This window comes from Gadus morhua, chromosome 7, assembly GCF_902167405.1.
Source record: "Gadus morhua chromosome 7, gadMor3.0, whole genome shotgun sequence".
NCBI classification, from domain to species: Eukaryota; Metazoa; Chordata; class Actinopteri; order Gadiformes; family Gadidae; genus Gadus; species Gadus morhua.
In genome coordinates this window covers 15,781,670-15,809,023 of record NC_044054.1, presented here as the reverse complement: position 1 = coordinate 15,809,023, position 27,354 = coordinate 15,781,670, and the positions used below count along the sequence as shown (strand labels likewise).

The following is a 27,354-nucleotide window of genomic DNA, read 5'->3' as shown; positions in this document are numbered from 1 at the left end:
GCGCCCTCCCCACATCCGAGGAGCGGTCCAATCCCCTCCTCTCCCAGTCACCTGATTCCTCTACTGCCATTTTACACACAACTTTGAGGACAGAAATCCAATCGGTCCATCGGCAACCCTGAACAAAAAGACCGTTTTATAGCAGCATCAGAGGGCATTTCTACCAACAGGCCGACCTTAAGTGATCCTGTGGATCAGCGCGGCGATCGGACATCCTCCTCGGTATAGACGATACTGTGAATCAAAACCAGGATTTGATAGTCCTCCTGGTTAATACGGAGATTTGGGAAAAATCGGTCTACAACCCAGCAAATGTCGCATAGAGTTCATGTGAAATCCGACTGTAGTCGAGCGGACTCGAGGAGCCCGTCTAGTGTCTGCGGAGGGTTGTTGGTTGAATTCTTTAGCGGCGCATCCTCAGCGGCCAGCATCCTCCTCTCTGTTCCAGGGAACATTACCGCCTACTGTAGGCCTACTGTAGCATTCAGACCCTGGAGGTCCACAAATCCTACTGTACTGTAGCACCCGGACCCGGGAGGACCACACCGCTGCCTACTGCACTGTAGAATCCGGAGGGGACTGGGGGGACATCGCCGCCTACTGTAGGCCTGCTGTAGCATCCGGACCCGGGGGGACAAGACTGTGCGGTGCGGGACACGGCGTCGGTTCTCCTCTCGGTCGGATCGACTTTATTATCGGGTCATTCCGATGCTGCACGAGCGAATCGGTGAAAAGACGGTTGCGCGGATGTGATCGCAGGCCTACATCATCCTACCCCCCCACCCCCCCCTGCTGTGGGAACTCGCATCGGATCGCGTTCACGTCAGTGTGTGGTGTTTCCTTTTCTTTTCTCCGTCTCCATCCTCTCCTCCTCCAACAGACGGTCTGTGCAGAGGACCAGCGGCTCCCTCCACTCAGCTCAAGATATCTTGGAGGATCCTAGGCTGCTTTCTTCTTCTTTCCCGGTGCTCTCGGTTCCTCTCCTTTCGCCCGGTGAGGGACATGTCGGGCCAGACTCTTACGGACCGGATCGCCGCTGCGCAGCACAGCATGACCGGCTCGGCCATCAGCAAGGCGGCCTGCAAGGCCACGACGCACGAAGTCAGCGGACCCAAGAAGAAACACCTGGACTGTAGGTTACCATGCACACACACACACGCGCACACGCGCACACATGCATACACCATCAAACGACCGCTGTACTCTGATAGACTTCAGCTCCCATCAGGGACAATACTGTTCTGATCGGATGAACCGATAGGACGAATAGAGCGTTCCTGGTAGAAAAGTGTCTGGGAGCCTGCTATTATTTTTTTACCATTGGGGGAATCATTGTCGTCGATAATAAAAATGAGTGTTATAGATGTCGTTTAGCACAGGCGTTACGGTGTGAAAATGCGTAAAATCTGCTGAGATGTGTGCATGTCATTGAGTGGAGTGACAGGTAATGCTGTCCGATACAGCGTGTCCTCGGTAGGCCTGTTGGTTATGAACACCACAGCCAAAGCCGGCTGCATCCCAGCTCAGTCCTGGCTCCTCCGCTTCTGTACACAATGTTTCCACTGCTCTGCCATTTTAATAGCGATCACCTCTCGACGCGTCGTCGTGTTTCCCACTCGTTTCATTCCTGTGGAGAAAACCTCCCCGCTGACCTCTGATGGATCCAGTCCGCCGGCTATAACGGGAGACATTATGCATGCCGGTATTGTTCACCTATGGGAGGGCTGCCTGAGGAGATTGCAGCATAGCACGTTGTTTAATGTGACCATCGATCTTTGTTGTACCACCAGCTCGGCAGTATAGCCAATCATCCATTCTGAACGGAGGGACAATGATGTGTTGTGCTGCACAGAGGTGAGAGGGATCATTTCCCATATGTAGATCTAACTAGAGATTATTAGGTGAGGTGGGTTTTCTACCTCACTATAATTACTGGCCTGGATCAATAGAGAACAGCTAATCAATGGAGGGTCCAGTCTATAGGCGGTGAAACGGGGCCGGCCGGACAGACGGGTAGACAGCGAGACGGGCTAATTAGAAAGACGTTGAGGGTGAATCAGTCTCCCAGGATAGAACAAGGAGCGTCTCCCAAACAGCCAGTCTGCCAGTCAAACAAACAAGCACACAACCAGCCAGACAACAGCCACCCGTTTGGCCTCCAATCAGAGCAGGCAGTAAGAGGAGAGAGGTTTCTGGGCTCTTTGACAAGATGCAACCTGAGCCTGTCTGGTTCTGGAGCCGCTGGTTATGGTTAGGAGACTTAATGGGACACACTGGTTATGGTTAGGAGACTAGCTGTTACCCACTGGTTATGGTAAGGAGACAACCGGGATCCACTGGTTATGGTTAGGAGACTTAATGGGACACACTGGTTATGGTTAGTAGACTAGCTGGGACCCACTGGTTATGGTTAGGAGATTAGCTAGGACCCACTGGTAATAGTAAGGAGACTCGCTGGGACCCACTGGTTATGGTTAGCAGACTAGCTATGACCCATTGGTTATGGTTAGGAGTGTTGCTGGTATCCACTGGTTATGGTTAGGAGACTAGTTGGGACCCACTGGTTATGGTTAGGAGACTAGCTGGGACCCACTGGGTATGGTTAGGAGACTAGCGGTAACCCACTGGTTATGGTTAGGAGACTAGCTGATACCCACTGATAATGTTTAGGAGACTAGCTGGGACCCACTGGTTATGGTTAGGAGTGTTGCTGGTATCCACTGGTTATGGTTAGGGGACTAGTTGGGACCCACTGGTTATGGTTAGGAGTGTTGCTGGGACCCACTGGTTATGGTTAGGAGACTGGGTGTGACCCACTGGTTATTGTTAGGAGACTTAGTGGGACCCACTTGTTATGGTTAGGAGACTAGCTATGACCCACTGGTTATGGTTACGTTACTTAATGTTATCCACTGGTTATGCTGAGGAGACTAGCTGGGACCCACTGGCTATGGTTAGGAGACTAGCTTTGACCCACTGGTTATGGTTAGGTTACTTAATGTTATCCACTGGTTATGGAAAGGAGACTAGCTTTGACCCACTGGCTATGGGTAGGAGACTAGCTTTGACCCACTGGCTATGGTTAGGTTACTTAATGTTACCCACTGGTTATGGTGAGGAGACCAGCTGGGAGGCTGATACATCATGTGACTTAATGAGTAACATGATCTAAATGAAGAAAGTCAAATGGAGCTAGCTGTATTGTAATTATGAACGTGATTAATTAGGTCTATCGGGACAGCTTAGATCCACAAATCTGTAGATGGTAAGTGAAGATCAGCTCCCAGCAGAGCATGAATAGCCAGTCTCTGTGAAGTGTCAATCACAATCTACCTCCACTCTATCGGCCAGCAGGCCCTCATAATATAAAAGACGTCCTACGTTTACCATGTGGGCTCCTTTCTAAATATCATTATTCCTTTATCTGTTTCCAAGGAGTGATCAAGGTGCACCCGTGTTTTGTGTTGTGTGTGTGTGTGTGTGCGCGTATGTGTGCACGTGCGTGTGTATGTGTTTGTGTCCGTATGGTTGTGTGTGTGTGTGTGTGTGTGTGTGTGTGTGTGTGCGTGCGTCTGTGGGTGTGTGTGTGTGTGTGTGTGTGTGTGTGTCTGTGTTCGTGCATCTGTGTGTGTGTATTGTTGCGTATGTTTGTGTGTGTGTGTGTGTGTGTGTGTGTGTGTGTGTGTGTGTGTGTGTGTGTGTGTGTGTCGTGTGTGTGCGCATGTGTGTGTATTTGTGTGTTGGGGGGCGGGTCATGGACCCTGCAGAAGAGACGTCCCAGAAGGCCGCTGGGGGGCTCGGCCTGGGCTCATGAACACTACTCTGAGCGTGAGAGGCTAACGGGCCAGGTGCTGAGGTGGGGGTTAGGGTGGGTGCTGGGGTGCTGCAGCTGAGACGGTGGTGACCCACCAGGAATAGAAATATCATATAATATAGAATGATATAATAGGGGACATGTATAGGAGGAACATTGGCTTTGGTCAGGGCCGTGCTGGCCTGGAGATTATGGAAGTGATCAAAGACTGCAAGCCATCGGTGATGGGAATCCTGGAATCTCCTCGGGAATTCAGTGTGTGTGTGTGTGTGTGCGCGCGTGTTAGTGTGTGCGTGTGTGTTGGTGTGTGAGTGTGTTGGTGTTGGTGTGTTAACAGATCAGCAGATATAAAGGCTGTTTGGCCCACAATGCATTGTGCTTCCAGAGGAAACACCTCTCTGGCTGCGAGGGTCCTCTCTCCCTGGGACCGAGGGTCCATCTCTACCTAAACTTAACCCAGTAAAGAAACTGATATTAAGACCCTCTGTTTCATACAAAGAGAGATAATAGTCTTTACACCAAACAGGGTCAGAAATAGCCTTTATAAACGGTCCCATTCTCATAATTGCTTGCGTCGTTGTTTGCTTTCCTTAAGCTTTGGGACATTGTCGGTAAAGCCTGGTTCTCAGTTTCAGATAGAGTGGTTGATTCAGCGTGTCATTCAAGGCCTGAGGTCCTGCAGGACCAAACCGGGTTTTTTTGCTTGTGCGTATGGAGCTGCGTGGAATACACTGAAGTTGAAGGTGACATAGATCTGCTCCGACTGGGGCAGCAGAGTGTACGGAATAAAACAAGTGGAACAAATAACGGAATGGCTGACGAACACACACAACAACATTAATGTAAAAGCAACTCCAAATCCCCCTTCAGTTCTCCTTACACAGTATGTGTGTCTCTGAGCCTTTTCATCAGCGTGATGTCATGACCTTGACAAACCGGTAGCTGGCTCTCACAGCCAACAGTGATTATTTCGCTCTAGATAGCAGGCGATGAGCGTCACACACGGATATAATAGAAATAATAGGATTCCACCATGTTCTGCACCACTGAGATCGCCTTGCGAAGACTCTCGGGCCCTGAATGTGTCCCAACGTCCTTCTCTTCCACCCCCCTTAAACCACGCGGAATCTAACCGCAGCACGCCGCGTCGACGCGACCCTCACCTGTTCCACAACGGGGCGCTGCGAGACGTTTCAATACATCCACTGCATATGCTCGCCGTGTCAAAAGGGGATGCATCACACTAACCTGCCTGTGGGCAGAGGCTGAACGCAATCATAGGGAACGCTTCTTTATGAGCCTGCAGCGACATTTATAGAGATGTAGAGTCATAGGAAGGCATCACCGGGGATTGTTAAATGGAAATGAATGCCAGGACCCCAGCCTGGCCGTGCTGCCTGGTTATCTCTGAGGGCGTCTAAGGACGAGCAAAGTGGAGTCCCAAGGGTTCACGTTCTCATGTCTCCTGTCTGCTGGTGTCTGGGTGAATGACCTTCACCACGGCTCACCTTTCCAGTGGATTCACGGGCTCTTTGATTATGATGGGATGTTCGTCGTTCTCTCTGACTGTATCATTGTTGATGAGATCAGAGAGATGTGATATGGAACCAATTTCATGCAGTATATATCTACTGGCTCAGACGGATGCGACGATGCACAGATAAGCCGATGGACACAAAGTAGATCAGATTATGAACTGTTTGTGTCATTAATCAATTAAAACACCATCTGCTGCATGAGCTTCAGGAATGCTAATATTGAGCTGCCTTGCCTCCATTCCAGATCCTTCCGGAAATGCATATAGTTTATTTGGTTGCATTGTGTTGTGGTTAGGCAGTACCCAGTAGTCTCTGGAAACCTGGTAACATGGTATCCTGGTAACCTGTCACATGTGACACTCGACAGACTAAACGGTAAATCGATTGATGCGACAAAACAACCATTGCTAGTTTCATTGACAATGCAACGACCTTAGCTTTATTATTCCTATCATGCGGTGCTCTTGTCCTGTGATGAACGGCCAAACGCATCGCCGAGTTCCAGTGGATGGATGGTCACATGTCAGCCATTCATTTCCTCTTGACTGAGCTGTTGATGAATGAGTGCACAGCGCTCTGCTCCGAGGTGGACGGAGCCCACATTATAACAGGCGTCCATGACATTCATTAGGCTCGCATTAACGCTGAGATGAAAGGCCTTTCCACTCACCCAACGTAGAGATGCTGCGTACATTTCAGGGTTGGAGATCCTTAGACTATTACCGTTACTCCTTTGAAGTAAATGATGTCCTAAAGGAAGCATCTTTAAAGATGTCATTAAAGCTGCTGTCGGTAAGATAAGAAAGAGCAAGAGGGTGCAAGGTTTTAAAACAAGACCAAAAACAACATCCGCTGGCTTGTCAGGGAAGACATGCCTTGATTGAGCTCTTGAATCTCGTCTGCCACTACTATAAGTCATTTACATCCAAAGCAATTTCATTTGAAAGGTGTGTATTTAACGAGCAGGGCGGGGCCTGCAGGTAGAGTGGGGACAACCACCCCACAGCGTTCAGCTGGGACAGCGTTCCCCATAACTTCCCCATCAGGCCAGATCCTCTAGAAGTGGCGGATTGGAGGAGAACAAACTGAAAGTAACTGAACAGCCCTTCTTCCGTATTTTTGTACTTGGGATGGCCGGTGGAAAAGGGGGTTCAGGGGTCCACACACGCTCTTATTGTAGATGACAATAGCGTTGGGGAAGTTCCCCTTGAGTTGTTCCCCCAATGTTACGAAGGCCTTATTCCTGTTGCAGTTGAGGACAATGAGATGGGTTTTGCCCCAGATAATTACCAATGTTATGTAAGGTACAAAAACCCCAGATGGGTTCTGGGATCTTCCATTAGAATGACTGCTGATGAAAACACTAACATCATATATAACCATGCAGGAAACACGATGTTCTTCTGAGTGCAGCCACACAGCTATAGGAGCATCTTGTGCATCAATGTTCCACTCTCATCTCTGTCGATCCCCAAACATATTTCAAATTGGTCTAATAAGAAAAAAGAATAAAAAAAACAGTAAAGAGATGATTTGAAAGTATAGCTTCTCCTTAAAAACTCCCCTCATTATGATTTGTGGTCCCTTATTTTTTTATTGATTATTTATCCAGACACACACACACAACCCCCACTCCCCCACTACACACGCACACACACACACACACGTAAACACAAAAATTAGCAAGCACCATAGCCATGTCCATGTATTACACTGAATCTCACTCAAGGATAATCATTATATAATTCAGTCATTAATATGCCTGGGATGCATAATTTTATATTTGAAATGATCACGTACCCTAATGCAGTCAGTGAAATTAATAATTGAATGTCCAGGCACTACAGAATCCATCCCTTTAACAGCATCTGCTGTTAGCTCTATCGAAGTGGTGTTGTATAAAAGGCTAGACTGTACAGGTACAATTTACTTTTAAATTGTAAAATTTTTAATCACTTATTACGTGAGATAATTCAGCAGCTCTGCATAACTAATGATTACCGAACTAGAATCTTTACTGCCAAGAACAAGGGACATTGTCTCTGGAGGAGATTGTGCTGTAGCTGTAGAAATGGCAAGCCTCTGTGCATTGCCAAGAGAACATTTGCATCGGTAGCTTCTGCATTGTTTGCTGGAGTTAGTTTATACACAAACACTCACAAACACTCTCTCTCACACACACACACACACACACACACACACACCACACACACACACACACACACACACACACACACACACACACACACACACACACACACACACACACACATACACATTCACACACACACACTCATCGTGCACACACACATGCACGCACCATTTTTCAGACCTTAGAAATCCTAAACAAGACAGAACACAAAACATTTCCATTTGAATATGCTTTTCCCCTTCAGACAGTGCGTTCGGGGGGGGGGGGGCAAGTTCTGCTGCAGCACAGCGGTGGCCTACCAGCAAAATCCAATGCATGCATAAGTAGCCTTTTCAGTTCTTCTTTTATTGAAAGAGACATTACAGCGCAACGCTTAGTTTGATAGGGTTACGCTACTCCACAGAATGGGGACTGAGAAAGTAATAATCAAAGGAAGCTTGTGATTGTAAGAATGCACAAGTGTTGCAACTCGAAAAGCTACAAGTCCTCCTAGTCCGCCTCAGTGTTCTGAAGCAGAACCCTGGGTTTCTTCGTGAATGCACTCAGGACTCGGACGCCACAAACAATATCAAAAAGACTAGCAAACGGACAAATGACAGTTAAAACTGTATATATTATATTTTTAAAGTCTACTTAGATGGACTTAGAAATGGACTTAGACAAGTGTATATTTAAGTCTACTTCGTCTACAATTATGAAGATCTAATATTACAATGTATCTGTTTTACAGTTCCAGTAAAGTTATATGGGCCACAGAATATGTACTTAGGTTACAGTTCAGCTGAAAATATGTACAATTCTTCATAGTCTATACCCAATATGTTGTAAATAGTTTTCCTCCCATCCGCGGAAACCAGCTCAAAGCAGGGAGAGAGGCCCTGGGTCTGAGCTTGGTATTGAGCAGCTGTCTGGAGCTGGCTGGGATGCAGCGACCACTGTCCAAGTAATCACTCATCGTTACAAAATAATTCATCCATCAATCCGTTGGAGCAATTTTTCCATCCTTTTGGTCAAAGTGAATCAATAAGGCAATAAGAATGCAGTCAGTGCAGGTGCTGCTGCTGCTGCTGCTGCTGTGGATGAATAATACATCCTGATGTGACCTTGTCCTGCCGCCTAGACGTCACAGAGCCTCCTTCCCTCTGCATGAGCTCCTTAACATGGTCCAGGGTCCAGTGTGTTGAAACAAGTTACTTGTAGGTTACTAAACATTTATTAATGAATTAACATATTTCTCTCTTTGTCTCTCCCTTTGTCTCTCCCTTTGTCTCCCTCTTTGTCCTCTCTCTCTCTCCTCGTCTCTCATCTCCCTCTCTCTCTCTCTCTCTCTCTCTCTCTCGTCTCTCCTCTCTCTCTCTCTCTCTCTCTCTCTCTCTCTCTCTCTCTCTCTCTCTCTCTCTCTCTCTCTTCTCTCTCTTTTCCTCTCTCTCTCTCTCTCTCTCTCTCTCTCTCTCTCTCTCTCTCTCTCTCTCTCTCTCTCTCTCTCTCCTCTCTCTCTCTCTCTCTCTCTCTCTCTCTCTCTCTCTCTCTCTCTCTCTCTCTCTCTCTCTCTCTCTCTCTCTCCCAGACCTGATCCATTGCACCAATGAGCTGAATGTGAGTGTTCCCCACCTGGCCGACACGCTGCTGGAGCGCTCGGCCAGCCACAGCTGGGTGGTGGTGTTCAAGGCCCTCATCACCACCCACCACCTGATGATGTATGGCAACGAGGTGAGCCACGGCCCTCCTGCTTCACCACACTGAGTCACAGACACACAAAGGCGCGCACATGAGCACACACACAGACACAGACACAAACACACACACAAACACAGACCCACACACAAACACAGACACACACACAGACCTACACACAGACCCCCACCCCCCACACACACACACACACACAAACACAGACCCAAACACAAAACACACACACACAGACCTACACACAAACACAGACACACACACAGACCTCCACACAGACCCCCCCCCCCCCCCCCCCACACACACACACACAAGAACACAGACACACACACACACGCAAAAACACAAACACACACACACACAAACGCACACAAACACATGAAGAACTGCGTGTATGCGCGATTACACATACACTCACAAGTGAATGCACTATGCATGTTCATGCACAACTTGCACTTCAACAGATTACGAAGGCACAGAGGAATAATGTGTCCTGGTCTTACTCCTTGTGGTCTTTGTGTTCCACAGAGATTGATCCAGTACCTTGCCTCCAGAAACACACTCTTCAACCTCAACAACTTTCTAGACAAGTCTGCACTACAAGGTGAGTTGAAACATCTCCCCCCCCCCCCCCCCAAAGCTCTGAGAGTTACACACTTTGAGAGCTGACTGCTGTACTGACTGCTGCACTGACTGCTGCACTGACTGCTGCACTGACTGCTGTACTGACTGCTGTACTGACTGCTGTACTGACTGCTACACTGACTGCTGCACTGACTGCTGTACTGACTGCTGTACTGACTGCTGTACTTACTGCTGCACTGACTGCTGTACTGGCTGCTGTACTGACTGTTGTTCTGACTACTGTGCTGACTGATTTACCGCTCAACACAGAGCTGTGCATCTGAACAAAGTAACAGAGCTTATTATGTTTCATACAATGGCAGCAGGATTAGTTGGATTATATAAAGTGGGTAAAGAGTGTGTGTGTGTGTGTGTGTGTGTGTGTGTGTGTGTGTGTGTGTGTGTGTGTGTGTGTGTGTGTGTGTGTGTGTGTGTGTGTGTGTGTGTGTGTGTGTGTCCAGTGGTTTGATGGGCAGGTGACTAACAGTACAGTTCGGTGCTCCTAATACTATGTAGAGGTGACAGGCTGAATAAGCTGTGGGTTCATTGTGTCACTGTGTCCCTTGGCTACGGCAGGTTACGACATGTCCACCTTCATCAGGCGCTACAGCCGCTACCTGAACGAGAAGGCCATGTCCTACCGGCTAGTGGCCGTGGACTTCACCAAGATGAAGAGAGGGTAACAAACGCATGAACACATGAACACGTGGACACTCTGACATGAACACATGAACGAGAAGGCCGTGTCCTACCGGCTAGTGGCCGTGGACTTCACCACGTTGAAGAGAGGGTAACACATGAACACATGAACACGTGGACACAAGAAACCCTCAACAATGAACACATGAATACTCTAACATGAACACATGAAAATTAACACATGGTGAACGCTGGTACTTCTAAGATATGTCCCCTTCCGTTCAAAGGACCGCAAGTCATTTAATTTCAGCCAATCACGGAACAGCCCTGGTAGAGTATCTGAGTCCGTTTTCAAGGGTATCATTGGATGTTTGCCCGCTGTGTTCATCCCCTTCTGTTTGTGTGTGTGTGCTGTTGCCAGGGCCGATGGAGTCATGCGGACCATGACCACAGAGAAACTGATCAAGACTCTACCAATCATTCAGAATCAGTTGGATGCACTATTGGACTTTCAGGTACTGCGCTATAACTCAATCTCATAGTCTCAGTATTATTCGATGCAGCTCTTCTCTTCTTCTTCGTGGGCGTGGTGATTGGGTCTAACCCCCTCTTTAAGCCCGCCGCTACAAGCTACGCCTTCTCTGGGCTCCGCATCCGCCTGTCAGAGTACAAAGAGAAGAGCTTGGGCCGCTCTGAGAACAAAGCATCTCAGAGGTGTTGCTCAATGCCAGTGTAGAGACTGGCATTGAGACTGAGACTGTCGGGTTGATAATATTCAGCAGAGGTTTTCCTTCTTTCTTTCTCTCTCCAGCCAAACTCCAATGAACTGACTAACGGAGTGATCAACGCAGGGTTCATGCTGCTCTTTAAAGACTCCATACGGCTGTTTGCTGCCTACAACGAGGGGGTCATAAACATGCTTGGTAATCCTTGTGCACACACGCACGCACGCTCATGCAGGCACACACACACACACACACACACACACACACACACACACACACACACACACACACACACACACACACATACACACACACACACACACACACACACACACACACACACACACACACACACACACACACACACAGACACACACATACACACACAGGAGCAATGTGGGGCTGGACGTATGACAGGATACATGCACAGATGTTATGCAATCTGTCCTGTAACCTTCATGCACTGCTCCTCGAAGTTCTTCACCGGATATTAAGTCTACTATTGAGTTTCAGATCAGCATTGCTTGTGAATGATAATATAATCAATCTAGCATTAGAATTCCAATATAAAACGAAAGTAATTTATTTATTCATATAATTTGATTTGGCTCCGAGTACAAAATGTATGGAGTCAGTTACCTACAGCGCTGCCCTTGTTATATTCCTCTGTGGGACATGTTTATGAGGGGAAGTATACAGGGGTAACGTGCTCTCTTGCCTCCACTGTGCAGAAAAATACTTTGACATGAAGAAAAACCAGTGCAAAGACGCCCTTGAGATCTACAAGACCTTCCTCAACAGAATGACACGGCTCTCAGAGTTCCTCAAAGTAGCAGAGGTAAAGCCTGCTGTGTTTCTCCCTCCTCCCCGGAGCAGTCTCGCTAAACACCCTTAGAGACACCAGTAAGACTGTCTAGAGAGCATCTCAAGGGCGTAGGCTGGTCTCTCCTCTCTCCTCCTCATCCCCTCCCTCCTGTCTCCTTTCCCCTTTCCTATCCATTGCCCTCTGTTCTTCTTTACTCGCACTCCCTTTCCTGCCTTCACCCTCCTTCCTCTTCTATCTCCTCCCTATCCCTCCTCTCATCTCCTCTCTCCTCTCTCTCCCCCTCTCTCTCTCCGCCTCTCTCACTCCTGTCTCCTTGCTTTCTCTCTCTCCTATCTCATCTCTCTTTCTTTCTTTCTCTGTCTCTGTCTCTCTCTCTCTCTCTCTCTCTCTCTCTCTCTCTCTCTCTCTCTCTCTCTCTCTCTCTCTCTCTCTCTCTCTCTCTCTCTCTCCTCTCCTATCTCATCTCTCTTTCTTTCTTTCTCTGTCTCTCTCTCTCTTTCTCTCTCTCTCTCTCTCTCTCTCTCTCTCTCTCTCTCTCTCTCTCTCTCTCTCTCTCTCTCTCTCCTTTGTCCTCTCTCTCCCATCTCCCCTCTCCCTCTCTTTCTACCATCTCCTCTCCTCTCTCTCCTCTCCCTGACACAACTCTATTCAACCTGAACACGACAGAGTTGAATGGAGATGCTGTTAGTCAGCATCTCCTTGACCTCCACGGTCTCCTGCGCTACAAAACAACGTGTTGTTCCTTGACAACATACCAGAACCAAACGGAGAGCCACATGGAACTGTTGAGATGCCCTCTTTATTGATAAGGTTGATGTTTCTCTTGCAACCTGATCGCTTACCGGACCAGAAAATCTGTGTCCAGGGCAACGTTTTCATTTTCTAATCTTCCGTCTTCTCTGCCCGCTAGCTCTTTCTTCTCCTCCCTGTCCTCTCTCTGTCTTCCTGACTTGGGGGGCGGGGCTTATTCAAAGACAGTGATGAATGGCCGAGTCCTAGCCTATCAGAGAGTTGCCCTCGTTTAGAGCATCCAGGACCCTTTCTCCTGCTGCCTGTTTACATTGCCTGCACTGCATGCCCCCCAGCAAGCTGTTGATTTCTATATTGATGTCTCTGTATCTCTTCCTATGCTCTGTGTTTATGTGTCGTGTGTTCCTCTTCCTCTGGCTGTTTCTGTGAGGTTCTAGTCTGGGTAAGAGCCACGAGTCACGAGGCTTCTAATAGTAAACACCACGATGTCCCCTCCGTGTGAGACAGGGCCTTGTCTCACGTCTCCTCCGTCTCCAAAGGGGGGTGGGGGGGCTTCCGCTGATTTTGGTTTCTAATTGGAAGAAGGTTCGGGGGGTACGGAGGCATCTGAGCATCCAACCCCCCCCCCCCCCCCCCCCCCAACACACACACACACACACACCCCCCCACCTTCACCGCTCCACCCAAAAAAAACTAAAACCAAGAAAACACCGGCTCAACGTTGACTTTGAGGACCCATTCATTGACCTGTCTAACTAGAATGTCTTTTGTTTTGTGTGCCATTTGTGCCCCCCCTCCCCCCACCCTATACCCCCACCCCTCCACCCTCCACACCCCCACCCGACGCTTTGCCTCCTGTTTCGTCTTCGAGAAGTCAACATTAGTCGAGTGTCTTCCTATTGGATGTTTCCATCTGTCTCACGTGACCTGTTGTCTGGCCCGCTGCTCATCCCCAGGATATATGCGTGTTCACTCATTCATCGCCAGTCTATATCTCCACATCTGTGTGTCTGTGTGTGTGTGTGTGCGTAAGTGTGTGTGTGCGCGTGTACGTGCTTTGTGCACGGGTCCTTCCCAGTATTCGTGTTTATATGACTGTATATAAGTGTGTGTGTGTATGTGTGTGTGTGCGTGCACTCCTCCCCCACCCTCCCCCCTACCCCGTTTGTCTTTTATTTGTTTCCTTTCCCGGCTGCATGCCAGTAACAAACGCTTCGGTTTGATTCCTCTTCTTCCCTCTTCCTCCTCTTCCTCCTCCTTTTACGCGCCCTTCCTCCTTTTTTTGTTCTTCTTTGAAGTTTTTTGTTGTTGATTTCCTTTCCGTTGGTATATTTTTTCTCCTTTTCATTTGAATTACATTTTGGTTTCTATTTGTTTTGCCCTTCCTCCCCCCTCCCCTCCAAACCCCCCCTCCCCTTCCTTTTTTTGTGACACAGCAAGTTGGGATAGATCAGGGCGACAGCCCCGATCTCACACAGGTCAGTCCGCATCTCATCTCAATCAACCGATCAATCAACCTGTCAGTCAATCAACCAATCAACCAACCAGTCAGTCAAGTCAAGTCAATCCCATAATGCTTCATTCTTAGACGCTCCCGTTCACTACTCACCCTACAGACCTGCCCCGGCCTCCTCCTCCCTTTGCACATAATTCTTAACTCCTTGCTTCCTTTCCGTCTTTGATTCAACACACTAGACGAGTATAGGACCCGTACCTCACCTCCAGCCACGGCCCCAGAGCAACACCAGCTCGGTGTTCAGACCAAATTCTCCTCAGTCCTCAATCATAGCCCACCATTAAAAAGAAACCGTTGATTCCAGTGGTTTAAGGGACGCCTTATGTGCGCTTCATCGCCAATCATTTGAATCTCGATTCTATCCCCGATGACGTTATCAACCCTGTTGATAGCGGCGCTGGTTCAAGCGCTGGCTCAGCAGTGAGTCTCTCTTCCTGTAAATCATGGGGATTGAACCACAACAACACTTACAGTTAGCTGAGCTCCATTGTCCACACGTCATCAAGGTCCCCCCCCCCTGGTAGCATCAGCTGTGGGGAGAGCAGCGAATGGTGTTCTTTTAACCCTTTAATAGGTTTACGCAAGTACGACTTGAACAGGTGTGCCTTATGCCGTCACTCTACTGCATCCTGTCTCCAGGGACTCACCGTCCTCCCGCCGGGCCGCGCAAATTACCTCACGGCAAAAGAAACCAACCAAAGGCTTTGGCTTGTATCGAGGAGGTTTGCAGTGCTGTGAGGGCTCTACGTGCTCCTCTTCAACTCCACCGTGGCACATGGCCACACTCAGCTCTGTTTTGACCTTTTATTTGAAACCTTATTTGAACCTGTAGCATATTCTAGATTTCTCTGAAGAAGGATATCCAGAATTGGCATTATTCTCTCTTGTCCCCTTTTCGAAATAAGTATACGAGAGATCTTTTGTTTTTGTTTGTTCCGCTACGTTGCTTGTTGTGTTTGGGATTGTGTTCTCTGTCACTGAAAAGCAACTGTCTGGCTGAACGCACGGGTATCACATGATTCTCCCAACCAAATCCCATCCATACCCTTTTGTTTTGTTGTGTTTCCCTGGTAACGGATGCTACCAAACAGCTGCCTGATGTGCATACCTGTCTTGGTCGGACAGTTGCCTTTCAGGGAGCTAACTCCCTGGTCCACCAGCGTCTCAGGTTCCCCTGAAGCAGGGTTCAGCCCCCCACAGACTGGCGGGCTCCCTTCCTCTTGGTTCAAACCCAATAGGACGATTGGAGAAATTGGCATTCATTTAAAAAAAAAAAAAGAAAAAGAAAGTGGAGTCCACGGGTTAACTCTTCATCTCTGGGATGTGATTCTGGGTGTGTGGAAGGCGCGTGTGTGTGTGGGAGTGTGGGTGTGTGTGTGGGGGGGGGGATGTGGGTGTAGTTTGTGCATCACTGTGCATGGGCTTGAACAGGTGTGCTTATTCAGAGGGCCACGCCTATTGAGAGGGTGGGCACGCCGGAGAGCTGCATTCAACTGGCTGTTCTGTCGTGTCGTGGTCTTCTGGCCAGCCCAGTCTCGCTTTGAGGACATGGCACTGCATGACCCGGGGCTGACCTTTAGTCCGCATGCTTGTCCAGCCAACCCGATGACACCCAAAACACTGTCGCCATGCAGAATAAGCCCAAAGAGGAGTTTTGTTTTTAATTTATTTTTTGACTCTCCAAGAGAATCGAGAATGTCATTTTAAAGGTCTTGTGTTTTATTTGGGTGCAGCTTTGCAGGATTGTGTGATGGGTGCATGTGTGTGTGTGTGTGTGTGCGTGCGCGAGGGCAAGTTTGTGTCGGTGTGCGTGTGTGAGATAGAAGAGAGAGTGAGAGTGGGTGAGGTTGCAAACGGCTTGCCTGCTTGTCTCTTGGTAATGCTACACCCTCCCTTCCCTGATGTTCCTGCTTCCCCCCCCCCCCACCCCCTCCACCTGACACCCCGCTACCCCCCAGGCACCCAGCTCCCTCCTCGAGGCCCTTGAGCAGCACCTAGCCTCCCTGGAGGGCCGCAAGATCAAAGAGCTGTCGGCGGCTAACAGGTTAGCCCCAGAATCACGGTGACACCGTGTCACCACTGCTGCATATCACCTTAGCACCCCTTAACATGTTTTTTAAGGGTTTATTTTATAAAGCTTCATTTATTGTAGTTATTTATTTATAACTATTACTAACAATCATAAAGATCATTATTCGTTTGACAAAAATAACTTGATGTAGCATAAAGATCAATGTATCGAAAGAATGATGTTATTTTAAGGTAGTACGCCCATTGATAAAGCTAGTGGCTGTACGATGCAGATCAGTAGGAAGACCACGGCGTAGTATAGGACAATGCATTCACTTTTTCTATCGAGACATACTGTGTTTTTTTCGATCGAGGAAAATGGCTGGTGTGAAGACTTAAGTGTAATAACTTAAGTGTTAAATGTCTTGTTTTCTTTTCCTGTTTGAGATAATGGGGGAATCTTGTCTGTGAAGATCTGTCTGTAGTCGCTCTACTTAGTTCCCTTTCAACCGGAGAAATTCCACTGGGACTCCTGTTAATCACTGGTTACCAAGTCAACCACCAGCCTGTGTGTGTGTGTGCGTGGCCTCGAACCAGCTCACTTTCCAATGTGATGTCATCTCTCTCCAGCACTGGGATCGCTCTCAGCCGCATGGATGACAAGACAGACGACAACAAACTGCAACAACACAAGGTCACCTGGCTGTAACACACTGTTACACACCCGTAACACACCCAGTAACACAACCATAACACACTGTTACACACCCTGTTACACACCCGTAACACACTGTTACACACCCTGTAACACACTGTTAGAAACCCAGTAATACACTAGTCACGCACTAGTGTATTACAGTGTATTACTAGTGTACTAGTAACTTGTCACTCACCCTGTAAAACACTGTAACACACCCTGTAACACACTGTTTCACCCTGTTACACACTCTGTTTCACCCTGTTACACACTCTGTTACACACTCTGTTAGACACTCTGTTACACCCTGATACACACCCTGTTACACACCATTTTACACACTCTTCATAGGATAGTAGGATCTAAACCTTCCACACGTGTCCATCTTTCCTCCCCCTCCTAATCTACGTACGATACCACCATGAAGGAGGGGCCAAAAGTGATTGACATTCAGACACCCAATGTCTCTCCCAGCACCCAGTCTGTGGGCAGTGCTAACAGCAGTGGAGGAGCCAATGATCTCTTTGCCAACTCTCCCGTCGTACCCATCAGCAACCAGTGAGACAAAGCAAATGTCCCGTGCCGTGTGTCCTTTTGCTGTTCTATTGTCTTTGTTTGGTGTAATCAGACTCTGATGTCTTGTTGTGCGAGAGAACTTCATTGTGCCTTGCAAAGTGACTGATATTTTTTCCAACCAACCAACGCAAGCCACCTATAGACCGTTAATGAACTACATGGTAGTTGGGTTAGGACCAGGGCTTCACAAAAAGGCTGTCAGTACCTCTGATTGATATGACCCTGTCCCCTCTCCTCTCTGACCCCCCTACTGATCACCCTGTCCCCTCTCCTCTCTGACCCCCCTACTGATGACCCTGTCCCCTCTGACCCCCCTACTGATGACCCTGACCCCTCTCCTCTCTGACCCCCCTACTGATCACCCTGTGCCCTCTCCTCTCTGACCCCCCTACTGATGACCCTGTCCCCTCTGACCCCCCTACTGATGACCCTGACCCCTCTCCGCTCTGACCCCCCTACTGATGACCCTGACCCCTCTCCGCTCTGACCCCCCTACTGATGACCCTGACCCTTCTCCTCTCTGACCCCCCTACTGATGACCCTGTCCCCACTCCTCTCTGACCCCCCTAATGATGACTGACCCCCTACTGATGAGCCTGTCCCCTCTGACCCCCCTACTAATGACCCTGACCCCTCTCCTCTCTGACCCCCCTAATGATGACTGACCCCCTACTGATGAGCCTGTCCCCTCTGACCCCCCTACTGATGACCCTGTCCCCTCTCCTCTCCCCCCTGTCCGCCCAGCGTGCCAAACCTGACCAGTGAGTTGTTCAGCCTGCAGCCGAGCTTCACTCCCATCCCGACCACACACACTGTGCCCAACAATAACAATGCCTGGGGAGGTAGGTGAACACACACATAAACAAAATGTCCTGTCTTTCACTTCGATATCGTTGTGTTCTGTACACACATGTGGACACATTGTGACCTCTTTTCTCTTTTCCCTTCACGTTGGCATGGTAACTTGGGTGCGGTCAGGTGACCTGCTAAAGTCAGCACCACCACCCCAAATCCATAGCCAAGGAGCCCTTTTGCATTCTGGGAAGATGCTACACAGTGATCTGGACTCCTCCTTAGCCCACCTCGTCGGCAGTAAGCATCTCTCCTTTTTCTTTGTGCTCATCGATCTTGGTTCTCTTGACTCGCCTTGTATTCACATGGAGTGTCCATCTGTCTCCCCCCGCCTCTCCACAGACCTGCAGTTCGGTGGAACTCCTGCCAAAAAGTGAGTGGTTCAGCGGTGTGTCAGCCCACTCATGACAAACGACTCCCAGCGTGGTTGTCTGCCTCTTAATATTCGCTCCGCCATGGAGGTCATGTTTTCACCTGATGTGATGTGTTTGTTTATCCGACTGTGAACAGGATATCTCAAAAGGTTAGGCTCAGATTGGGAATGCATGCTCCATTGGCCAAGCCATCACTAACACATTTTTCACAGCAGATGGTAAAATGATATTTTTGATATCTGTGGCTGAGGTCACAACACACGCAGCCTTTCTCTCTTGTCAATGCGTGGATATCTGGGCCCCGTGTGTGTGCACATGTATGATCATTGCATGCATGTTTATTTGTGTCTGTGTGTGCACAGCCATGATTGAACAAGTGCATGTTTGAAGGGAAGGGCTGACCATCGGGATATTCTGGAAGACTCCAGAATGGCCGCTCCGTTCCAGGCCGAACCGGCCAGATGCAATCATCATAGATTTTATATTTTCGAGAGTAAAGCTCCTAGGATGGTCGGCCCGATGCAGAGCTCCATTAGACACATGTAGGGCGTTTGCACAAAGTGAAGAGAACGCACTGAGCTCCGCCGGAGACCACACTGTAGTATTACTGCAGTAGCACTGCAATAGCACTGTTAGGAGCACTGTAGTGGCACTATAGTACCACTGCATTAGCGCTCTAGAAGCAACGCATTAGCGATATGGTAGCACTGCAGTAGCACTGTTAGTAGCACTCTAGAAGCGCTCCAGAAGCACTGCAGTAGCACTCTAGAATCACTGCAGTAGCACTCTAGAATCACTGCAGCTGCACTGCGAGTTGAGCTCTCTCTGGTAGTTTTCCGATCCACCTACCTTCATTTTGGACGTTAGATAAACAACATTGGCCCGTCATTGAAAGGTAGACGACCCAGACCCTCCCTGTAGGATTGCATGTCTGCTCTCTGTGTGCATGTGTGTGTAACACTTGTTGACGTGTGTTAGGCCAGAGCTGCAGTGGAGTCAGCTGGTGGAGAAGAAGCCGAGCGGGGGCGGCTGGCAGTCTAAAGGCATGTGCACCAGCACCAACTGGGCCCACGCCATGCCCCCTGCACCCATGGCGGTCCCTCAGATGGTAAACAACACACACAAACAAACACAGACACACACCATTTGGAAGATGGTAGCGATGACTGATTGACTTTGTATACAATTATAGTGAAAATCTTGCCAAAACAAGGCCATAAGTGACGATTTTGCTCCTATAAACACAGACATCTGGCCACACTTTAAAATACAGTTCAGTCATAAGTAATTAATTTGCTTTGAGTTAATGATAAATTCATAATTGGGTCCAGGTGGAAAAATCCAGAATATATCCCTTAATATAGATTTGTATATGATTAATGATAGCTCAGCCTACGGGCCTACCCAGTCGACTGACCCAACTGGTAGGCTGGCATACATCAAACATCTGGGTGGACCCGCCCACTGGTCATGGAACTCGACGGTCGATTTGAAATGGGTTGTAGTGGCTCATAACCATCAAATCTGGTGGTACAAATGAATCTATCTACAAATTAATATTTTTCTTTTGTTAATGATAGGTTAATCATCAGACTTAGAGTTCATTAGAGAGAGTTTTGTTAAAGATTAGGGTTAGTGATTATGTAAACTGTGTCCCTATATTTGGGCTGATGGTTGATCACCCTAGCTAACCATTACACTAGTCGGTCCCTTAAACGTTTAGGAAACGTAGATTCATATTTACCATGTAGAAGTAGGGTTATCCTTTCAGAACAAAAAAAGGCCAGTAGATTACCTGGCAGCATGTTCATTCTTTGGTCCTTTCTTCTTCAAAATGTTTTACACTAAAGGATTTGGTGAAGACATTGAAACCAAATCTGTTATTTGGAAAGAAAATGTCACCATGTGGACTACTTACAGAAAAAAAATACATATAAAAATGGTCAATTATTATACATCCAATCTTTTCTTCCTATCTCCACAGAATGGCATGATCTACACTGGCTACGTAAGTATCTCCCGTCAACTTCGATCTTTGCCCTTACAACTAAGTCAGTTTCTCACCTCTAATGTTAAGAAAAAGATGTCAGCATTGAAGATTGTTTGCTATTCATATATTCAACACACAATCTGTTATGCTGTATTTTGGTTTTGCCTATAAGTATTTATATTTAAAGGTGTGTGTATATGTATGTGAAGTATATAGTAACACTAGAAATATACCTTATACACAAACTGTTATGCAGATGCAATTAGTATTTGAGATTTCGGACTGTCGGCTGCTCCTTTAGAAAGATTGGCTTCTTTTCCCACTTTCCCCAGGCCCCGGCTCCTGTGGCGTTCCCTATGACATCCCAAGTGCCTGTATACGGGATGGTGAGCCCCATGTTACACTTTAGCAGACGCTACTGGTCGCCCGCTGATGAAATCATACACAGCTGGGGTCTCATTTATAACCGTTGCGTACGCACAAAACGGGGCTGAAATTGGCGTACGTGACTTTTCACGCCAAGGTTGTGATCTATAAAAAACCAACTTGACGGGAAAATGTGCGCAGCCCTAAGCAAACTCTGACCCATGCGTACGCATGGTTTGGAGGAAAAGGAGAATTGGCGACACAGACGGTGTGGTGGTGAACTGAAGTCAGACCGAAGAATTGCAGAGTGAGAAGAACGATTATGTTTTATCATCGCCCTTCATCAATTTAATTTCAACCCGTATCATGCGTTAAATCCTAACCAGAATAATTTAAGTCCACTGCGTTATTTCTCAGTTATAACTCCAGAAATATCTCCTTAGAATATAAATAAAAATAAATTCTCTATATTTAATCCCGTCACTCCATAGCCTACTGTCCACTGACGGCGCGACTGCATGGAATGAAGCATCTGTCCAACATGTGTCAATGACATAATATTTTTATGTGACACTGTGAACACATGATCAAATTTCAATTAAATCCCAAGTGTGAAAAACCAAGCCACACTCATCACAATCGTTGTCCGTTACTCTTGATGCTTTTCATGACAAATCAGGCATTAAAAAGGGGTTATGTTCAAGAACATTTTACAGGGGTAATTACAAACTGATTATCCAAGGCGTTCTCGTCAGTCTTATTACCGTAATCCTATAAATACAGAGGTGAGCGCCGTGGTAATGCTGCACCATATGGCACTTCTGGCGGACCATGCAGGATTCGGAGGGAGAGGGTATTTAGGGACCATAACGATTTATTGGTAGGCTACATAAAAATATGTAACTCTATGTCAGACCACTTCTTTTTTAATTCTGGGACTGTGCGCTCCGTGCTACTGACAGAGTTCACTGCTGCAGCAACATGTTGCCACTCACTCTGCTTTTTGTTGTTGGCGATTCCAATCCCGTGACCGCCGAACAAAACTACCTTTCGGGCCTCCATCTCACCCACAAGTGTCTCCACTTCAACCTCCGTGAAATATCGCTTTTTTGATTTTCTCAGTACTTCTGCCATTGTTTCCAACAAGACATAATACCGGCATCTGAGTCTGTTTTATATGCAGATCGCATTCATGAGGTCATTTGCATTGACCATTTATGGTTAAAAAGGGGCGTGTAGAGGGCGGAACGTGAAGCTGATTCAGCTGCGCACAATTATAGTCAGTATGTGATTTATAAAGCAAAGATAGCGTACAGGTGTGCGTACGCAGTGTTTTATAAATCAGAATATTTTTTGGCGCACGCAAAACTTGGCTTCTGGGCGTACGCACATTTTTAGTAACGATCCCACGCACAGTTTTATAAATGAGACCCCTGGTCTTTAAACAGGAACTACATACACTAGGTTACTATTCTGCAGTCATCTAAAAGTCAAAAACCATCTTAAGAGTTTAAATCCTCCAAACGTCTGTGTCCTTATGTATGCTTAATGAGCAAGTCAACCAAAAAAAACCTAATTTGTTTTAAACGGGGTAGTATGTCTTATATGATTGTCAACATAGTAATATATGCTATTTTGTCACTAAGTTAAACAAGAGTTATTAAGAGAAAACAGCAGTACAATTCTATGTTTTGAATAAGTCTGACAAATAGTTAGTGAACGTTCTCTCAGCCCATAACAAAAAGAAATTAAACTTGTATTCAAATTCGAGCTGTAACCGGGGGTTTGCTTACACTTCAAATATCAGCAAAAACAGCTCAAAGCACTCTTTAATGAGCTCCTCTCTCTCATCTCCTGTTTCCATGGTTGCCGGGGTGATTGCGTTCAGCTCCCCCCCCAGATGGGCCATCAGATGGGAGGCGTTCAGATGATGGCTCCCCAGCCTGTTATGTACAACCAGCCCGTCCTGAGGCCATCCAACCCCTTTGCACCTATGCCGGGAACCCAGGTGATATAACCTGCACCACACACCGACACACAAACGCTCAGCTCTGTGACATCACGATGTGGGAGTGTCCAACTGGCTGGATGGAATCTATTGGTGGGCAGCATCCACTGGGAGGCTGGAGAGGGTCTGTGCATCAGTTATCATGTTGGACACTCCCACACACTGGTGTCCCAGTGTAGTGGATCATCCACATGTCACCTAATTTTTTTTGCTAATCATGGGGTTAGTAAGTTCTCAGGAGCTTCGTTCGGTATACCTTATAAGAAATACTGAGATGTTTACTGGCCAATAACATGGCTGTAACAAGGGTGGCTCATTAGAACAACATTTAGGTTAGAGTTTGCAAATTATACAGAGCAGGAGATACATGTAATTAGCTACTTAGTGAGTGTTCAGTCTTCTTTAAGTGTGAGCGGGTGATTTTCTCTGAGCTGCAGTACACAAGTCCCTTCTCACAAGATGCATCATCACTTGAAGAGGTGTTTTGTTGAGCTAAATTACTCTCATCTCTCTCCTTTGCAGATGCACTTCATGTAGGAACGATAAAGTAACCATGGCAGCACAGCTAAGGCCGAACGAAGGACTGGAAGGAGGGTGGAGAGAATGAGAACGCATTAAGAACGAGAGATGCAGTTGAAGAAATTAAACTAACCAATCCGGAACCAAATCCAGCGCAGGGGGAAAGATGCAAACTGGAGAGAAGGGAGGAAAGGCATGGAAGAGAAACCACAGGCAGGTCGAGATGAAACCATGAGTCTTTAAACTCTTCTCCTGCCATCTCCTCTCCTCTCTCCTTATCGGCGAAATAGCGAAGAGAGGCCCTCCTCAATCTCCTTTAATTCTGTTTGATTTGCCATTAGTGAATGGCGCCGTTCTGTCTGTTGATGAATGCAATGTTTATGGCTTGCGATGATACAAGCGAGAGCCGCGGATGAAGTGCAGAAGCCTCACTATTCCTTTACCCTTGTCAGAAACAAACCCTTCTCAGTCTCATGACTTTAGTCATCCATGATGGACATATCTTTTCTCCGATTGGGTCATTTGCACGTACTTTCCTCGAGGCAAACTTTGCCATGTGGTTAATGTGCCACTGTTGGTGATTTGATGCTTGTTGATGAAATCCCTCCGGTATCCTGCTTTTGGGTCGTCTGTCAGAACCTCATTCATGACCTGATGTCAGCGGTTACAACGGACAGACGTGTGAAAGACCTTTTTTAATTTCTTTGTTTTATTCCACTATTTTAGTGTGCTGTGTCATTGTATTGCAACTTAAGTCTTTTACAAGTTTTAAAGTTTGTTTGTGATTGCCAACGTCAAATGACAAAAATGTGAATTGGAATGACTTTCCTGTTTCTTGGAGTGTGGATGACTACGGAGGATTTGTATGTATCTTTTAGTTTGTTTCTTTTTGCAGTCCTGTGTCTAGATGTCAGGTGCCTGATGTACTTATGTTACCAGGTACCGCCATGTGTAACTGCACTGGAATCACTGATGAAAGCACTGAGCCAGACCCAGGAACCATATCTGGATGTTAACAAAACCTCATGAACTAACTTCACCTCAAAGCAGCAGTGAGAGCACTGTGCATCTCATGCTTCCGTCTTCATCTACAGCTGTGCAACATCACGCAAAGCCCACAACCATCTTCTTCACTACGTCTCCGTTTAGGAAATGTCTTCGTTGTAATAGTAGTCTCGTACTTCTTTGTGAGTCTGTCAGGATTCTGTACAGAATGCTGTTTGTTTTAGTAAGCTTAACTCCTGCAATTTTATACCCTTACCCTTATGGTAGCGAACGATGCACTGAGCTAAGGGGAGGTGGTCCGAGGTTGGTAGGTTCTCAGTCTTGCCAATCAGAAACAGTCTGAGACCTCCAGATGTTCACTCCCACCGCCTAATATTACCAACTGCCCTGAGCATCGTCCCCCCCCCCCACCCCCGTCCACAGATATTCTTAAACTTCAGATGCCAGTTTAACAGTAACCTGGGCATTAGACCCCTATCCATATCAATAGCAATTGCTTGTATGGGCATAAGATAAGGTCAACAGTCCGAAATGAAGAAGCAATCCAAGAACATTTAAGAGAAGTGTCTCATGTACAAACCCTAGTTAAATCTAATGTCCTTTGGATCAATTCAGACAGGTGGCAAAGCCACTAAGAATTGCATCTTAACATGACTTTGGGGGTTGAATACGAGACGAGTTAGACCTACAGACAGACGGTATATAAAATAGCACAAACCTCCCAAGAGGGGGGACAACACTGCTGCACAAAAACTAAAAATCATAGCTGGGATGTACAGTCGAAAGGGGCAATAATCGATTTTGGAGTAAGTGGTTTTTCTAATTGATGTGTCTGTTGTGTCTATGTACTGTGTGTGTATGTACACACCTTCCCACCGAGATGAACAGGGTCATGTTCCCAGGGCAAGACCTTCCCTGTGTACTCCCGTGTCTACATGGGAAGAAGCCCAGTCCTGGTAATGTACTCACTTAGCAATGAGTGTCGTCCTGAGCAGTTTCTCAGTGTCCTACATGTCCCCAGGGCCTGCTATGAGACGGCTCTAGGACCATGTTAGCTAGAAACATCAAACATCGGTCATCAGGTATGTTGAAATGACGAGAGCAAATCTCAAGTTCACTTCTCCATCATACAACTTGAACTGCCCATGTGGATGAGCCTGGAGCAACATCTCAAAGAATTGAGAATGTACCAATTCGTAGGGAACTTTTTTTTCTTCTCCATTTTAGTAATTCTCGCTTGAACTGCTGGCTGTGTCTAAAACCCAATGTTCCCAAGAAAGTGTAGTGATGACAAATACCAGCAGAGAGATTGTCATTTGAGAAACATTGTCACCAAGTAGTAAGCAGTTGGCTTGACGATAATACAGCGTAGACTGGAGATACCCAAACGAATGGCCATCAATTCGGGATTTGTCCTTTGGAAACTTGTGGTACTCCATACGTCCGTGTTAAGAGTGGTCCGTCTTTCTTGTGAGCAACATTGTGGAACTCTGGGCCACAATGCAGCCCTGTCTCTCCTAGGCCAATCTTTGACTGTTACCAATTGTTTTGTCCTCTGTATATAGGTAACGCTCTTCATGTGTTTTAGACGTTCTCTGTAAGTGACTGAAGCGCCATTGGACAATGTACTGTATGTGGGACAATTTATTGCTGTAACTGTGTTTGGGTGGTTGTAACTTTGAAGGTGTCATCATCTGAGGGGAGGGGGGGGGCGGGGCGGGTTGATGTTTGTGACGTTTTGTGTTCATCTTGCAAAAGGAAGGGGGGCGGGGGGGTTGGGTTCAAAGATCAACTCTTATCACAACTGGTCTAAACCAAGAGTGTCTTCATCAAGGAAGCGGACAGGACAGGGTCTGTCCTCTTCCAACCAGGAACATTTTTTGCACCAAAGTCATCATCAAAGCGCAGCTTCTTCTTACTCCCAAGGTCATAAGGACGAACTCCACAGAACTCAAAAGGATTTGATTTCCTTCTTTATTTTTTACATTTATTTCAGAGATGAGGAAATGGTCTTTATTTGCATGATTAAGTGTCGTCTTTTTATTGGCTTGTGTGTCCGGTAAAAGCATGACCATTGTGAATTCTCACTTACCGGTGTGTTTTTAAAATGTTTAGGAAATTTCTCCATGAGATTTTTTTTTTTTACTTACCTCTTTACATGAACATTCATTGACATTCATAATCATCTGTTTTTAGAAGATGTGGCACAAGTTAACTGATTGAAGGGTGCCTAGCATGCAGATATGCAACCTGTCCATCACACCGTTGGATCTTCAAACACGGTTTTCCTTGCCGCATCTGCGTAAAAACACCCAGGATGTCAACAGCAGCCATCACTTAGCTAGCTAGACATGCAGTCTTGTAAAACCGCTCTCATTATTAAAGCGTTGATATTTTCAAAAGGTGTTTGACTTTTTTTAATGCAATAAGCGCCACCATTTAGCAGAGTTGAAAAATGTGACATTACTTTAAAAACGAATACATGTATTTAATGGTTCAATTAGGGCTTTAGATAATTTCGACCAGAAAAAAATCTGATTTAGCTTAACATTTTTAATAACTATATCCATATAGGCAATTTCTCCTATAGGACACATACTTGTTTAAATACTAGACGATTAGGTAGATCAGAGAACTCGCTAGTGCTGGATGGTTTTAGACAGGTTGAAAAACGTTAAAGGGGACAT

At 46.9% G+C, this 27,354-nt stretch overlaps 1 protein-coding gene across 2 annotated transcripts; it reads left to right on the top strand.

Annotated features, from left to right (window-relative positions):
• LOC115546927 (phosphatidylinositol-binding clathrin assembly protein) lies at window positions 1–27,069 on the top strand. 2 transcript variants are annotated; one of them, XM_030360763.1, is made up of 19 exons: window positions 1–1,132; window positions 9,072–9,214; window positions 9,719–9,794; window positions 10,391–10,493; window positions 10,875–10,968; window positions 11,265–11,376; window positions 11,910–12,016; window positions 14,191–14,232; window positions 16,229–16,314; window positions 16,911–16,974; window positions 17,405–17,535; window positions 18,298–18,395; window positions 18,532–18,645; window positions 18,748–18,778; window positions 19,758–19,887; window positions 20,764–20,787; window positions 21,102–21,155; window positions 23,024–23,143; window positions 23,666–27,069. In XM_030360763.1, the coding sequence occupies exons 1-19, from the start codon at window positions 1,003–1,005 to the stop codon at window positions 23,678–23,680; spliced, it is 1,674 nt and encodes a 557-aa protein (XP_030216623.1). In that variant the 5' UTR covers window positions 1–1,002; the 3' UTR covers window positions 23,681–27,069. The 2 variants fall into 2 exon arrangements, with proteins under 2 accessions (XP_030216623.1, XP_030216624.1); XM_030360764.1 differs by lacking the exon at window positions 14,191–14,232 and having other exon boundaries at window positions 5–1,132.
• Window positions 27,070–27,354: the final 285 nt, after the last annotated feature.